Source organism: Lissotriton vulgaris, chromosome 8 (assembly GCF_964263255.1).
Source record: "Lissotriton vulgaris chromosome 8, aLisVul1.2, whole genome shotgun sequence".
NCBI classification, from domain to species: domain Eukaryota; kingdom Metazoa; phylum Chordata; class Amphibia; order Caudata; family Salamandridae; genus Lissotriton; species Lissotriton vulgaris.
In genome coordinates, this window is record NC_141696.1 from 187,743,518 (window position 1) to 187,760,638 (window position 17,121).

Consider the following 17,121-nt stretch of genomic DNA (forward strand, 5'->3'; position numbering starts at 1 on the left):
GGAGCCAGCCACATCACACACCACCATTTGTCTGTGCCTCGGCATCAGACTTCAAAGGCTGCCGCTCCCCCGCCCCCGCGTGCACATCGCCCACCACCATTTCTCTGAGCCTTGGCATCAGAATTCAAAGGAATGTGCTCCCACTCCCCCTCACCCTCACCCTCACACACCCTCACCCTCACACACCCTCACCCACCCTAGAACACCCTCACACACCCTCACACACCCTAGAACACCCTCACACACCCTCACACACCCTCACACACCCTCACACACCCTCACTCACCCTCACTCACCCTCACACCCCCTCACCCTCTCCCCCTCACACACCCTCACACACCCTCACACCCCCTCACCCTCACACACCCTCACACCCCCTCACCCTCACACACCCTCACCCTCACTCACCTTCACACACCCTCACACGCCCTCACACCCTCACACCCCCTCACCCTCACACCCCGTCACCCTCACTCACCCTCACACACACTCACCAGCATAGCATAACAAAACATAGCATAGCATAGCATAGCATAACAAAACAAAACATAGCATAACAAAACAAAACAAAACATAGCATAGCAAAACACAACAAAGCATAGCATAACAAAACACAAAAAACATAGCATAGCATAACAAAACAAAACAAAGCATAGCATAACATAACAAAGCAAAACACAACAAAACATAGCATAGCTTAACAAAACACAACAAAACATAGCATAGAAAAACAAAACATATAATAGCATAGCAAAACATAGCATAGTATAACAAAACATAGCATAGCATAACAAAACATAGCATAGCATAACAAAACATAGCATAGCATAACAAAACATAGCATAGCATAACAAAACATAGCATAGCATAACAAAGCATAGCATTTCAAAACATAACATAGCATAACAAAACATAGCATAGCATGGCATAACAAAACACAGCATAGCATAACATAACAAATTAAGCATAGGATAGCAAAACGTAGCATAGCATAACAAACAAAACATAGGATAGCAAAACAAAACATAGCATAGCATACAGCATCACTCAGGGGCACCACAACATCACTATGTGGTACCACAGCATCACTGAACACCACAGCATCACTCGTTCACCACCACAACCTCACTCAGCGTCACCACAGCATCATTCTGTGCAACCATTCAACATCACCTTGTTCAAATATGTTCTCTCAATGTTTCAAGCTTTATTACAAATGTAACAAAAATATGTTAATATTTCACTCCTGTTCTTGGATTTTCGTCACAAAAAAATACACTGAACATAATCTTCACAAAATTTATTTACAAACCTTTAAGCTATTGCGATTATAAATTACAATAACTTTTATTTAAGTATTAATTATTGAAAAAAAATTAAAAGCCATTGTTATTTGTAATATCAATACATGTAAGTCACGTAAATACAACACATATTGCATTACAAATGCTATAGGTGTCACATTTGCGAAAGTTATAACTACTGGCATTGTAAATGACAAGGCTATTGATTTCACTATTTTCAAAAACAAACCATAAATAAAAAATTTGTAATTTACAATACCAATAGCTCAAACTTTCCTGATGTGAGACCTATTGCATTGCAAATGCTTGTTATGTTTTGACATCAAGGTCAATTTCTGTGTTGGTGAGTTTAAACATTTCCGCAACACTCTAAATAACCCTTTAGGCGATTTTTTTTTTCTTTTTTTTTTTTTCTTTTTTTTTTTTTCTTCTTTTTTCAGACTTACCTCTGATTCTGAGGTCAATGAGGCATATTGTGTTTTAGGTGCCTGCCCAGAGCATTGGAGCATGTTGTTTCTTTCTTTAAATTTTTGTTGGAATTCTCCTCTTTCTGCCTTTTTTTTTGTTGAGATTTTCCAAGTGCATGCTTACATCCAGCGTGACTAGAGTCCCCATTTTATTTAAAAGCATATTAAGGTGATCTTTCCATACTTTTTTCTGCACAGACATTTGGCCCCTTAACGTAGTAACATAAATAATAAATGTTCACTTCAGAGGGTGTGCTTCTGTAGATTTCACCCTTGCTATACTCCAGAAGTGTATCCTACTCCTTTGCATTCTTAAGGTGGACAAGAGGCCATGGATTCTCTGCTGTTGAGCCTCATTGTTCCGAAGCAGTCACACTCACCCAGCCCATTCTTCCCAGTGAGTTATTGGTTGAAAGGCTTACATCCATCTATAAAACACATTCTCCAGATCTCTATGTGGGAACTAAATCGGGGGATTCCTGGATCAACAGAAGTGGCACCTGTCGCACAATACGTTACCTTTTGGCCTGAGCTCCGTACATCCATATTTTAACTAAGATCACTGGTAGTCCAGTTTTGATAGAATGGCATTGGTAGCTACCCTTTCTAAAATGGTCAGCTGAGCTTGCTCCCCTCTGACTCGTTTTCCCCAGGCTAGCTTATCCGTTTGTCAAGTGATGTTAGCTGGGCTGTGACCCAACCAGAAAGAACACAGTGCTTATGGACATTAGAGGGACATGCATTTTCCTTCTCCCTTTCGTATAGGTTTGTACTGGAAATGTTGCTTTTGGAACTGCACAGCTGAAGCATACTGGCATCTGTTTTTCAAAATGACAAGGGGTGTTCAGGCTAGAATTTTAGACTGTGGTAGCTCCACAAGGCCAGCAAATTTCACTGTCTCACCCAGGCACCATCGCCCTTTTAGTTGGAGTTTGGCAAGCTGCCCATAGTTCAGTCTCATAAGCAGCATTCTTCAGACAACACCTGGGCAGTCGGCACTTAATAGATACATGGTCTGCACTCAAACTGACATTTCTTTTACTGAACCATCTGTTTTTGGTAATGTGACAAGAGGTGATGTTTGTTTGTTGTTTAACCCAGTTAGTGAAAGTATTGTATACTTTTTTAAAACATTTATTTATTATTTTTGATTGTGTAATTTTTAGTGGATCTCATTGTGGATCTGTATCTTAATAAATACATCTTGATACACACAGTCACTTTAGATTTTTACCAGGGGACCTTACAGGAAGATTTGTGCGGCCACTGCACTGTGTACTATGTTATTACTTTTATATGCTAGTTGACTAGGTCTGACCTGCACAATAAATGGGATCCGTCCAATTTCACTAATTATTTGGTGCATACCTTCACTTTTATGTAAAATATTGTTTTGCTGGCTTTTGAAGATGTTTAGTGTTATGAGTGGTAGTTTCCTGAGGCAAAGCGTGACATCAAACTACTGACCTAGGACTGACTGCTTTCCCACATGTAATACCAGTTGGTGAAATGCAGTGCTCTTAATCGGAATAGCCATTATTCTAAAGTATAGTAGGTCACTTCATGTTGCTCTGAGCCATTTTACATTCTCATACAATGGAAACTCAATTTCTGATAGAGGAAGATGTTTAGAATATTTTTGTACCTGAATCATAAAGTATTCCTTTGGTGCCAAGTTGCAATTCGTTGATGCTTGCCCATAGGTAAAACATCCTTGGTTTGGTTTTCAACATCCTGTTTCTCGATCTTCGTTTATTTTTAAACCAACTGTTGAATGTGGTTTCTTCTCTAATGCAGTTTTAGACACATTTTAGCTGTATCAAGTCCGGCAGTAACTTTTTAGTTCGAACCCAGGCAGCGCATAGGCTCTCTCTCTCGACATGCTGTCTTTACGCCTGTCACTTTTCATTGGTTCCTTTTTGTGCCTTGAATAACTGTGCTAATCAGAGGTGCATCTTTTATTCGTCCTTCCTTGTGCTGCTATGCTCCCTCCCTGTAGACTGGCCCTATGACATGTGGTCGTCCCCTTCTCGGCATTTGTGTGTTTTGTTGTGCTCTACTTTTGTCTAATCCCTCAGCTCTACACATGTGCCATACGTTATCAGGTGGACTAAGCTGTGGCGTTCAGCTTCCTCTTGCACCCCGCCTCTGCGGCGCGCTTATTTGTTCCAACTTACACTAGTAAAATATCGAGTAGTATTTCATGTGCTTGTAAAATACATTTCACTAATTTCGTTTGAACAACAGCCTAGATTCTGCTTTTCACCCCCGGTCCAAGAAGTCTTCATCCTCTCCCTTTGCTGACTCCCTTCCTAGTAACGCTCTTGGGGCGGGTAGAGCCGGGGCCACTCTACATGCTTGTTCAGAGCAGTTTTTAATTCTATGCGTCTGCCTTCTACGGCTCGGAGCACTACTTGCTCCGTTATATTTTTGTGTTAAACACACAGGCACCAGCCTCACTAAGCGCTTTGCTAATGGGGGCAGGGAAATTCAGGGCCAAACGTAGCCTGCCGTTTCCAGAAGCCGCTCTGGACCTCCCGCCCCTGTTGCTGCCAGTCAAAGCAAATGCTGCTGCTTTTCCTGTCTTGTCAAAACGGTCCAGCTGATCTCTTGTTACGTTTAACAGTATTTGTTTCCCACAAGAGTAGAGGTCCAAACCGAAAATAAGCAATTCGCACATCATTTCACAGCATCAATGTGGAAAGGGCTGCAGAAACATTTAATTCCATCCACGGCAGGCTCCTTTCCGTTGCGGCTGCCCCCTGCTGGAGAACGAATCGTTAACTGCCTCTCGCTGGCTGTCAAACTTCTGTGTGCAGTAATCGCGCTCGCGAAAAGCGAAGGAACGGACATTCGCAGCATTACCTTGGTATTTTTTATGGAACAGGTCCGTAGAAAGGAAAGTTTCGGTCATTCTATACAAAGGGCAGAAGCACACTGAAAAACAAGCATTGGCATAGCCAATAGCTCTCACCTTTGGGACCTTATAAGTGTTTAGCCAGAGATATTGGCAATGTTTTTAAGGTATGTTGTAGAGCAATGTAGCTGCTGTGTTTAATACTGTAAAGTTTGTGTGCAAGTTGTTGCATCAATAACTAAGATCAGAAGCACGGTGTAGCTATGAATCAAAGTAAGTAGCATTCGAGATTCGAAAATTCTAAGGTTGGGAAAATAAGGAACATGCTATTATAGTCTATAGACCTTCTCAATGTTACTAAAGGCGGGTAAAGAAAGGGAACATACTAATCAAGGTAACTTTCTTAATAGGCTATCCGTTTAAGCGAAACGTCACTCCTGAAAGTTTCTATATCAACAAGTACTTATTCTCTAAAGGAGGGTAAGAATGGAACATACTACATATGCAAACAGATTAGAGGTTTTGACTAAAGGTAGGGAGAAATATGGAACATGCTAGAAACATTTATGTGAAAGTCAGCTTTATATGAAGACAGGGAATAACATAGGCAAGTTTGCTTTATTTGGAAAATAGGAGAGAAAAGATTTAGAATAGACGCACACCCACATAAATGATATTTACCTAGAACAGGACGGAGACTAACCCTGGCCACGGGTCAGTTGGGAAAGGCGGGAAAGGATCCTCAAGGACTTAGTATGCCAGTGGGTGAGCAGGTACAGCTCATGGGCAGTCAGGACAGGACCACCCCAGGATTTGGATCAGGACTGGGCTCATCAAAGGGTACGACCAACACCTGCAGCTTCGGATGAAACGCCTGCGCTACGCCCTCTCTGCAAGGAATCTGCCAATAACCCCGATGGGTTCTCGACTCTCCCAGCAAAGTTCTTCGCCAGCACTTAAGGTTTCTCCACCCCAGACTGAGCTAGTGGAAATTACGGACAGAGTGCTTTGCAGCTCTCTGTATCAATCACCTATAGAGTTCGTAGGGTCAGTGACAGGTCAGCTATTCGGACAAGTCGGACAATTTCTCTAGCTAAAACTAGGCTAGTTATACTGTTTTCGGGTCAGTGGACCACCCACCAATGTTGCAAGCGAAAGGATCCCCAACTTCGGATTGGACAAGAGAGGTGGTTAGGTCATTGTCACCACCTAGAATTTGGTGTTCCCACAATTAATATTCAAATTTCTTGAACCCACCCCTTACATTCCAGTTCCCATGGCATAGGAATACAGAAACAATAGGGCATACAAACATTATCGCAACATGTAACAATTTCAGGTACACGTCGAAGTTTTCTCCTGGAGCAGGGGTCACTTTCCCAGGAGCATCTTAGCTTCGGCAGCCAGCTGGCTTAGTTCCACTACTGCGTGATTCGTTTCTCCCTCATCACGTGGTTCGTACTATACGGGCTTCAAAGATGGAGTGGCGCACCGGTCCCAGGCCCACAAAGTTCGATACATGAAAAGTAAGCGAAAACAATTTAGAAACACAGAAAAATTGAATACACTGTGTACCAGGACTGACTATACTACATCCCTTACTTTATATTAACTATAGCATTAGGAGTTAAGCAGAACGAAACAGTTGTGCAAAAGCAGCTGTGGCAAGGGAGAAGCATGTTAGAAACAAAGCGGCCATTTTAGCAATACTGCGCATGTGCAAAAGTTCCTCCAGAACTGCGAGTGCATCACATCATGTGGGTATAACCGACGCATGCGCAGACTAGAATTCTGCAAAGCAGCGATTGTCTTAGGTGCAAGCGTAGTTAGGATTAATAAACACATAAGCAAGCGTCACCGGGACACCCGAGTGTAGTGTAAAAGTGCAATATTAATACAACACACGAGTTGGTTATGACGTTAATGATTATTCGAGGTTCATGAGTACAGCAAGTCGCGTAACGTGCGAATCCTTGCTCCATCACTAGCTCCCGACAGCTGGAGGTTGTGGGAGTGAACACTTAGAGAAAAGTTGGGACATGCACCAGCCTTTGGCCAATTGCGTGCTTTCAGTTTTGAAAGCCACACGCAAAGGCCAATAGAATGTGTGGTAGTTGAAAACCACAAGGAAAAGTTTCGGGAAGTCTGGCGTGATTCCAAGAGGCCTCCCCATAGAGCAGCATATGCTCGCTGCACTAGGCTTGACCTAATGATTCACATCTCCAGAATCGAGCCGTCACAGGAAAAACTGTCCGCCTGTTTTTTGCACTTCAGAAGTGCCCATAAAGGTTAATGTAGGACACTTTTGCCTGTTTTGTGCTCCCCGCCCCTAAAAGGCATTTTCCAAGATTGTTGCCTAGAAATATATTTTTAAAAAACTGTACTGTTAAATATCTCATTGGAATATCACCTGTCGTCCTAGTCGAATTTCATTTTGTTTGGTCATGCTCCCCACTTTTTTTTATTAAAAAAAAAATACATTTTCTTTGCAAATATTTTAAAGCGCAAAACCTTGCCCTCTCGTAAACCAATCTCTAATTCTCAACAAAAGTTGTCTTCAACAAGATTTGACCACCTTGCCATTTTTCAGTAATCTACGTGCTGCCTAAACTGAACATACTGTGTGTACTCCGTCCTAAACATTATTCTTCTCACATTTACTAAAACATAGCATGAGTACACCAACGAGTAGGTTTCCCTAAGAAGTCGTGTAAAAAATATGAACTGCACTGTTGGCACTACTTCAAACTGGCACTTTTTCACTGCTTGCTGGAAGACTGTTCAGTGCCGTTGTGAAAGGGATAATGTGGTCTGCGCATTTTCAGGTTTACTTTGAGAGATGATCTAACTTTCTTTTTTGGGATTTTTTTCTGGAGCTTTTAAGGGCGCTAATGTGTAACCTTTAGGGACACTTTATGGCGCTAAGCTGCCGCAAAAGAGGTAAGGGTTGTGGTTGAGTGACTGTTTCCAGTATTTTTAATCCTTCCCCCAAAGGGGAGGGCTTTGAGCTCACTGTGTGCATACTTTGTTGGTCTTAATAACTAGAAGTGCTTAGGGAGATGCTGAGCTGCTGGCCTGAAGCGCTATAAAGAAAAAAGCTATTTTCTAGCTGTTTGAAACCCCTCCCAGGCATGGGCTGGACCATGTTTCTTTGTACTAGCCCGAGTTCACTGTGGCTTCCCATGACTTTCGAGGGGGGATGCTGGGGTTGAGTGCCAGCTGTGCTGTCCAGTAATCACTTCCATGCTCAGTCTTAGCCCTCACAGATCATACTGCCTTTAAAGCATACGTTTTGCAGACACACGTGTGAATTAAACTTTTCACAAGGTTGCCCTCAATAAATATATATTTCTTTAATTTGTTAGTTATTGGTGGGAAATTCATAACACTTCACTGTTTCACAATGTTGGCTTCTATGAACTGCTACCTTGCTGCACCTCCTTGCTCTATGCATTGGTCCACCTCTACACCACCCCTTCTATGTACCCCTCGTCTCTTTTGCACCATCTCTTACCCTTCTCTCCCGCATACTCTTTACGCCTCTCGCATGTGGTTCACTTACGGTCTTCAAGCCACAGTTTATTTCTCGTGTCTTTTCAAGGTCAAACCCACCCTCTCATCCTCTTCTTGGAGTGTCAGCTGCATACACAGGCGCTCCCTCTTTATGTGGCCCTTCTTTCTCTCTAACTCACACTGTTTGCTCCCCTATCTGGAGTTCATTCACCACTACATGCACAAACTGCCTATCCCTCTCTGTCTTCCTTATCTATTCCCCCGGTCTCATAATTCCACTGCACAAATACACTGCACACCACACAATTCCACTACTAACCATTCCAATCCAACACACACAATTCCACCCCAAACCAAAACACATGGGTAAGAGACAGTCATTCACAACAACAATGGCTCTAACTCTCGCAAATGCAACTCCTATTGCATTGCAAATGCTTGTTTCTTATGTACTTAACCTATTGGCTTGTCTCCTTACTCCTGAAAACCATGTTGGGTGTTTAAAAGCTGCAGTATGTGTGTGAGAGTAAGTAATAAGTGTATGATTTATGTTGTTTTTTTTTAAATTAGACTCGTCCTTTCGCAATATTATAGTATGTTCTCAAATCAAATATTTTGCATATGGTTACCTCCTCGAGATAGCGAGGCTGTCCCGAGCATGTTGTGAAGTAGCAATATCGTCATGGTCTCTAGATGTGAAAACGAACCCAGGTTTAGCCAGCTCAAGTGCATACAGGTCCACTTGCCTTTCTTGAAGGCGAGGTACCAAGCATGACGAGGACTAACCACCTTCCTCCCTGTTTACTTTACGATAATGGCACATACTTTCATTTTATGCATATTCTTACAGTAGGTCATTGATCCATCTGATGTCAACTTAAGCTTGACACTGTTAAGACCTTGCTTGCTCAACAGTAAATCAGTTTGTAGACTTTTCACTCCTCAAATGGAGCGCCCATCCCAGTCACAGATTGTACCTTAGCCAAATCTTTATATATGGAATCTTTATTAGTAAGATTAATTGGCTTATTCGCAGAACAATTGAGCAGTTTGTGCTAATTCTATCCATTTTAGTACTGCAAGATATTGCTGTATTCACTTACACATCTCATAGTGGAAGCTGTGAACTTCTGTTGAGTACCAGTGTTATTGGTACTTCACGTTTCCTCAATCAAGATGAATTTACATTAACCAGCTCCATTGCATGGCTTTATTGGTCTATATTGTTCTGTATAGAGAAGTGGTAATCCCAAGCATGTCATTGTGTGCATTGATATACATTGAATATATGTTGGATCCATTGAGGGTGCTTGTGGAAATTAATTATTACGGGATAATTTACAAGTTGCTATTTATTTACTTGTTTGCTCAAGTCCATACAGCAATGTTCATTCGATTCCTTGCTCACTCTGATTTTACAAATGTACTTGGTTCTCTTAATCACGGTGGTACGATGATTAAGCATGATATCTGCTAGCAGCGTTTTGTCCTCCGAGTAAAAAACCCTGCTCGGCCAACAACATTTGGCTTGAAGATCTTGTGGAAGCTTTCATTGGTGCCAGCGAATTCTTTTTTTAACCTATGAAAGCTTGGCCTTCAGAACAAGATCATGGACTGGGTGTAATTTGTTAAATCATGAGGCATATATAAGAATACCTTTTACAGTTCGCTCGGAGCTACTAAATGCTCAAACTTTATTACTTTCCTTACTTCTTGATAGGTTCCTGTTCTGTCTGGCATGACCCAACCTGTACACTTTAATCCAGCGCAAACATTTCTGCCAACTCAAGACCCAGGACAGTTTGGTAAAAGTCAACCAGGTATGTAGTTTATTTTGATGTTGTATTCAGTTTTCTTTTAAAATATTTATAAAATGGAGCAGTCAGTAGATTGAGCGCTGTGTTGCAGTGATAACTGGCCTAAAGCACAGAAGTGCCTCCAAAGCATCGTTATACTCTCCTGTAAATCTTGTCCTGTAGATTATCCTTACTATTGCCTTATTTGCAATGTATTGGGATTCCTGGCAAATGCCCACTGATGAGGTGAAATGAAATGGACTGCACTGGACACCAAACAGCCTCTGCCTACCCCATGTAAACAGAACACACTCTCTGCCATCTATCCACCCACAATCAAAGTCCCCATTAGCAAAGGTGTAAATGTTTTGGAAGATGTTAAGTCACAGTGTTATGGAATAACTTTGCTCCACTGAGTAGTGGCATTCAGATTGTGACTGTCATTAAGAGCCACTTGACCCATACCGTGGTCTCGTTTTGTGTCTAAGGTGTGCCTCCCTCTCCTGCTTGTTCAGAGCACTGTAGCACCATGTCCCTGCCTAGGTCCCACCCCTGTAGTGCTTGACTCAGGCTGGTCTGGACTGCAGCAATCTGGACTGTCCACCTGCTTCAACATCCTAGCCCAACCAACCCAAGCTCTGGCATTTCCCGTTTCGCCATTTTTGCAGATAGGGGCAGCACTAAAATGGTCTTTTCTTTAACTTTCATGCATGGGACTACTGCCTGCAAGATACTTTATGTATAGATTAATACTCCCTCTTAACTCCACGACAGCAAAGACTATTGGTAATGGTAGAGCCTTCTTCCCAGATTTCCATTAATGGTCTGAGCAGTGAAGAGTTCCACAGATGTTTGGGATCTAATTTCTTATTTTAGTTTTAACTGTAGATTCTTCACAGTATGAATCTTCCCAGGTGCCTAACTGGTACTGGAAACTCTTGCAACTACTGCGTGCCATGAAGTGAAACCATAGTCTTTTGTCACCACTCTGCTTGCACATAAGCACCACCCCTGCACAATGTCCGCTCCACTTTCCAGACCATCCGTCAAGGATCTGACAGTCTGCTCCTATTGATCTCACTTTTTGTTTAAGTTTTGTTACTAAAACATTTGGCAGTGTACATGAATGGCCACCCCTGAAGATGGAATGCTTCAAACAGATGTTGGCAACAGACTCACAACGGAGTGACGGAAGGGGGCAGGCAATACAGTGGTTTACCACCGGTACTGGAGACCATGGGAAGAACAGAGAAGAGGTGCCTCTCGTCCCCGACGGGAGACCCTGCTGGTGAGCAGCACATGGCTGGACAATGAAGAGGAGGAAGGCAGCATAGTGTCATGGAGAATGCCGCCTTTAAATTCTGCCCCAGCTGCCGCTACAAGTTCGCGGGATCCACACAGGGTTTCCAATTTCTTGCAAAGGAAGATAATCACAAAGATTGCAAAGCTGGAGCCAAATTGGTCCTGAAGACACTCCAGGCAAGACTCTGACAGTAACTAACTTCCACAGGAATCCTTGGTCTCTACAATGAGGTTACAGATAACATTGACGAGGTGAATCAGCGCAGGGAGGGGAGTTGGATACCGTAGCCAGCACTGCAGATGCTGAAAAGATGGAAGCGGCGTGGAAGTAGGCAACTGGTGCAGAAGGTAACAAAGGAGCTGAAATGCTCAGACACTAAGTTTTCAGAAACTTAAGTCCTCGAAAGCTACCTCCGCGTCGAAGCACCCAAGGACACCCTTGCACCTGCAGCCCCATGACCTTGGGGACCTCAACCAACTGTGTCCCCAAGTTCCTCATCACACCAACTTACCTCCAGAGCCACACATTCCCTTTTCCAGCCTCTTGCTCAGAGCCTGCAGTCTTTGTTCAAAATCTTCAGTCTCCATTGCTTTGCATTGTGTGCCCGACGCTGTGTTTTCATTCTGCACCCGGCTTATTGTGAGTTTGGCGCGGTCTCTTTGCCCCCCCCACTTCCCCCCCTCCCTCCAGTGCTGGCCCTAACCCCGGAGATTGACCTCCCAACTCTGATTTTACCCACCTGCACCCCGCGTCTCTTTTCGTGCCCCCAATCTCCATTGACTGACATTGGGCCCCAGTGACCGAATTTGACCTCTGCACCCAGTCGTCCCAGTCTCTACATTTTCCCGACCCTTGCCCAGTGTTGGTCCTCAAAGCCGAAGACTGGATTTTTAAGCTGTGTACTAACCTGTGAGATTGCTTGATTATTTTCCTTAAAAATGTTAACTTTGAACTGTTCAAAAATGTCTACTTTTTATACTTAAAACTGCTATTTTGCAAAAAGTATTTTACTGCAACAAAGTATCTTTGCCTCTAGTCATAAACATACAAAATAATATTTTTACAAACAATTGGTCTCGGAGTAGGTCATTGTGTGTGATCAAATGTACAACAAATGCCTAACACATCCGTTTGATAAGCCTGTTAGACCACACTACCACAAAAGAGAGCATTAAGTATTTATTTACTTTAGCCTCTGTAAAGCCCCAGGGGATCCCCTAGACTCAAGGCACACTATACCCTACTTTGTTATAGTATACAAATACAGCTTCCTACAGACAACATGAAGAATTTTTGCTTCCCAGCAAGACTTTAGAAACCGAGGCGAAGGATCTGAAAGCAGATATGGAGGTGACCCCAATCCCAGAGCTGCATGAGTAGGAACAGGAGATCGTTGAACTTGTTCGAGGAACATGACCAGTTTGAGGTGGGCGTGGATAACTATCCGTCGAGACCTATGCCGCTGGACGACCTATCCTTGTACACCAGCCTCTTCAAATCTGTGGCAGACACATACAGGGTCCAACAGGAGGAGGAAAAGGAGGACTCTTGCTTCCTACTGAGAACTTTCATGTCCTCCCTAAAAAAGAAATCGTTACCTGCCCATGCTCGTAGCAAACTGAATCAGGAGAAAGAGCTTATAAAGAGCCAGCCTATGCTTCCACACAAGACCCCCAATACATAAAGGGAATTTCCCTACGTACATCAGTGTGGCGACCCCCATAAAGAGGAGCAACACATTCACATTAACTGTGCCACTGCTGCAGAAGGGGACTAAGAAATTTGTTCGGGGGGCAGGAAGATGGGAAGCCACACAATGGAGGGTAGCCAACCCCAAGGCCCCTCTCAAACGCTACAGCCAATTACAGTGAGGCGTGATTAAGGAGCTAAGTTCCGAAAGCGATCCAGGCTGTAGTCCAAAAAGAACCAATCATTTCCGGCCTTAATTTAATTCTGGATATGGCTGGCATATCCAGCAGGCAGATGTTCATGGGCCCCATGCTCGGGAGACAGCCCAGACTGAGGGTATCGGGCTTCAAACTGGTGGTGCAGGCATCAGTCATCAACATGTCTTTGACTGGTGAGGCCCTTTTCGGGCTGGCAGTGGACGAAGCGCTGTAACAAATTAAAAAAGGCAAAATAGGTGGTGGAATCGCATGCATCTACAGGAACAACCTCTGTTCAGAAAGTCAATTCCACCTCCCTACCATCCCCAACATCCTGGGAATACATCTGCCTCGACATTATTAGTGAGGGCAAACCGATATGCTCTCTTCACAGCATTTACCACCCACCCAGGGACAACTTCACCTTTTCCCAACAAATCATGGATATGATCTCAACCAATTCCGGACGGCAGCTCACGCAAATATACCTTGGTGACTTCAACCTCCACTGGAACGATCGAAATGACGCGGTGATAAATAGTCTTAAAAATGTCCTCGATGCCCTTAACCTCACCCAAATATGCAACAGCCCGACCCACGAGAAAGGTTCTATCCTCGACCTGATCATCTCCAAAGAGGACTCTATCCAACTCGAGTCCATCCAACCCTGTGACTGGTCAGATCATCATATTGTCACATTCTTTATCAATGAAAAAGTTAAAGTTAACCCGGCTCAATTCTCCAAGCCCAAAATCTGGAAAAGAGACATGAAAAAACTCAACCCAGGCTCTTTGCCCCCTAACAGTTGCAATCTCCTACTCCCACCAACAGGCGCTACGGACGTTCAAACCCTGACTGACCACTATCTCAACGCTATGACCTCAATAATTAATGAGGCTGCACCTATGCAGCTATAAAGAGTCTCTACTAAAATCTCCAATCCATGGTACGACGGGAGTCTCAATGAGGATAGACGAAACATGCGAATGGCAGAGCGTACCTGGAGATCAGCTCCCTCTGCAATGCACCTAAAAGATCTGAAGAAAAAGAGAAACACCTACTTCAGGAAAATAAAACGCTCAAAATCAGAATTCTTCAGCCTCCAGCTCGACCAAGCAAAAAACCGCCCGAGAAAACTGTTTGAGCTAATCAGATCACAATCCAAGGATCAACCCCACCACTCAACACTGGGCGTGAGTCACCCTCCTGTGAAGACTTCGCTGCTTTCTTTATCCAAAAAACTGACAACATAAAGAGCGATCTCCTCATTGACGCAAGCCTCTACTCCAAACCCCAGTGCCTAGCACCCACTGAACCAAAAAACAATGCTACATGGTCAACCTTTGGCACATACTCGGAAGAAGAAATTGGCAAACTGCTCAACACCCTGAAACCATCCAATCACCTCACGGACCCCCTTCCTGCTACTGCAGTAAAAGACTTTACCCCTTTGCTTCTCCCTCTCTGGACTAAAATTATCAACAGCTCTCCAACAAGGAAGCATACCTGACTCCCTCAAAGTTGGTCAGGTCACACCTCTACTAAAGAAACCTACAGCCGACCCCTCTGATCTCAACAATTACCGTTCCATTACCAATATTCCCACTCTCGCCAAACTGCTGGAAATATGCGCACAACTACAATTGACTAAACACATTGAACAATTTGATCTCCTCCACCCTCACCAGTCAGGCTTCCGAGCAGGACACAGTACAGAAACTGCTATGACTCACATAATTGACAACGCACTTCAAATGCTAAACCAAAACGACACCTGCCTCCTCATCCTCCTTGATCTCTCTTCAGCATCCGACGCCGTTAAACATGAGAATGTACTAGAACTACTAAACACAAGAATGGGTTTATCTGGAACTGTTCTCAAGTGGTTCACTTCCTTTCTTCACAACAGGTCGCAGAAATTCAAGAGCAACAACCTGATGTCCTCGCTAATACCCAAAACGCTAGGCGTCCCCCAAGGATCCTCTTTCCCCAACTCTGTTCAACCTAGTCATGGAACCTCTCACCACCTTGCTACAAGCATCCAATGTACACTTTCATATGTACGCCGATGACACCCAACTTTATCTCAAATTACAGTCCCCCAAAGACATCTTGCTCCTGAACTCAACGATCAGATGCACCCAATCCTGGCTTGCCGATAATCATCTCAAACTCGATGCCCTGAAAACAGAGTTCCTTCTGATCTCACCTCCAGCGAAGATCTCCACCACTCAAATTTGGCTTAAACACCTAACCGCACTCAATGTCCAACCCACCATCGTGGACTCAGCAAAATCTTTAGGCATAACACTTGACACCAATCTCAACATGCAGCAACATATCAGCAAGGCAACAAAGGGAGCGAACTTCCAGACCAATACTCTGAGGAAACTTAAACCCTTCCTCCCAGCCAAAGACTTCCAAACCGCAGTACAAGCACTAGTCATCCCTCGAATTGAATACGGCAGCATCGCCCTCTGCGGACTCCCCCTAACTACAACCGCACCCCTAAGAGCTTCTCTAAACGCTGCAGCGAGACTCATCACTGGGTCAAAAAAGCACTCCCATATTACCCCTGATTTGAAATCCCTGAACTGGCTGCCTTTTGAAGCCAGAATACATCTGAAAATCGCCTGCATGACACACAAGGCGGTACACCTAAACTCACCCGGATACCTCGCTCAGAAACTGACAATCTCTGGCGGAGCTAGAAACACTAGAGGCACAAACAATCTTCTGCTGAAACCTCGAAGATTCCGGAAGGAAAAAACATATAAGCGCTCCTTCTCAGGAATGGCGCCTAGGATCTGGAGCTCACTCCCGCCTGAAACCAGGCTTATCTCTTCCACTACACTCTTTAAAAATGAAGTAAAAGCTATCCTCATGGCTAAATACACTTGAACTATTATCTCGAACACTGTTCATACTCTGCACCGATCTGTACTACATGTTTGACCCCTTTGATTATTTGTATTAGTTGTCTTATTACTCACATGATTGGCTTTGTAGCCACCTATTTGTACTGTTTGACCTATTGATTTATCTGTCCGACTATGCTCCCTCATGTACTACTCTTTGTAAAGCGCTCTGATATCTGCAAAGATCTTGTCCGCGCTATATAAAACTTTCTAAATAAATAAATAAAATAAACAATATTGCGAAGGCAATGAGGGCGCTGCATTTCAGAGGATTTCAGTGACCAGCTTTTCGCCAGTCAACCAGCACTGCCCGCAGCAACAACTGAACTTTTGCCAACAGGCTACGCAGCAGGCGGCCCACTTGCAGTGGCAATCCCTGGTAAGGCAGCCCTTTCTAAGGTGAACAAGAGGAAGAGGACCGCCTACCAGAGGAGAGGGTCGAACAATCAAGTGACTAGGTTGCCCCACAGCAGAACATCCGAGGAGGGTGAATAGAAGGGTTCCTCCAAGAGTTGAAGTTAATCACCTCAGACAGTTTGATCTTAAACGTAAGACATCTCTCTACATCTACATAAGAAGAAGTTTCGAAGTCATTGCCCAGCAGACACTCCACTGGGTTAGCATCTACCTTCTTTGGGCCAGTTACTCTTCCCCACTCAAACCACTACAGCCATAGGGTGTGACATTTTCAGTGTTGACAGTTTTGTGCACCTCCTTTGGTAGCTTCTGGTCTGGGGAGACCAGTTAAGACACAACCATGGTAAAACTGGCACCTGTATCCCTCCGAGCTTCCATCCATTAATTTTTAGCCACTGCCCATACTTCCCCTCGTTCAGTGCTTAATTTGAGCCAGTGCTTTCCGGTGCTCAGCACTTAATTGGTTTCCAGTGCTTTGCACCGGTACCTAATTTTCAATACCATACTTAAAACAGTCTACCACATGATGGCACTACTCATCTAATTTAGAGTTGAGCAGAACAACGGTTGTTTATGAATACAATATACATTAAAATAGTGCTAATACCTGCCTCCCCAGCCATTCCTTTAGCTTTGGGGACCTGGAATAATCTGAACTGT

General features: G+C 43.8%; 1 protein-coding gene across 1 annotated transcript in view; it reads left to right on the plus strand.

Moving 5' to 3' along the window:
• The window catches only part of PCF11 (PCF11 cleavage and polyadenylation factor subunit), a 297,241-nt gene that overhangs the window by 36,443 nt on the left and 243,677 nt on the right, over positions 1-17,121 (plus strand). The window contains exon 9 of the mRNA XM_086933915.1: positions 9,862-9,961. Within this exon, the coding sequence (XP_086790041.1) occupies positions 9,862-9,961 (100 nt within the window). The remainder of the gene's footprint in view (positions 1-9,861; positions 9,962-17,121) is intronic.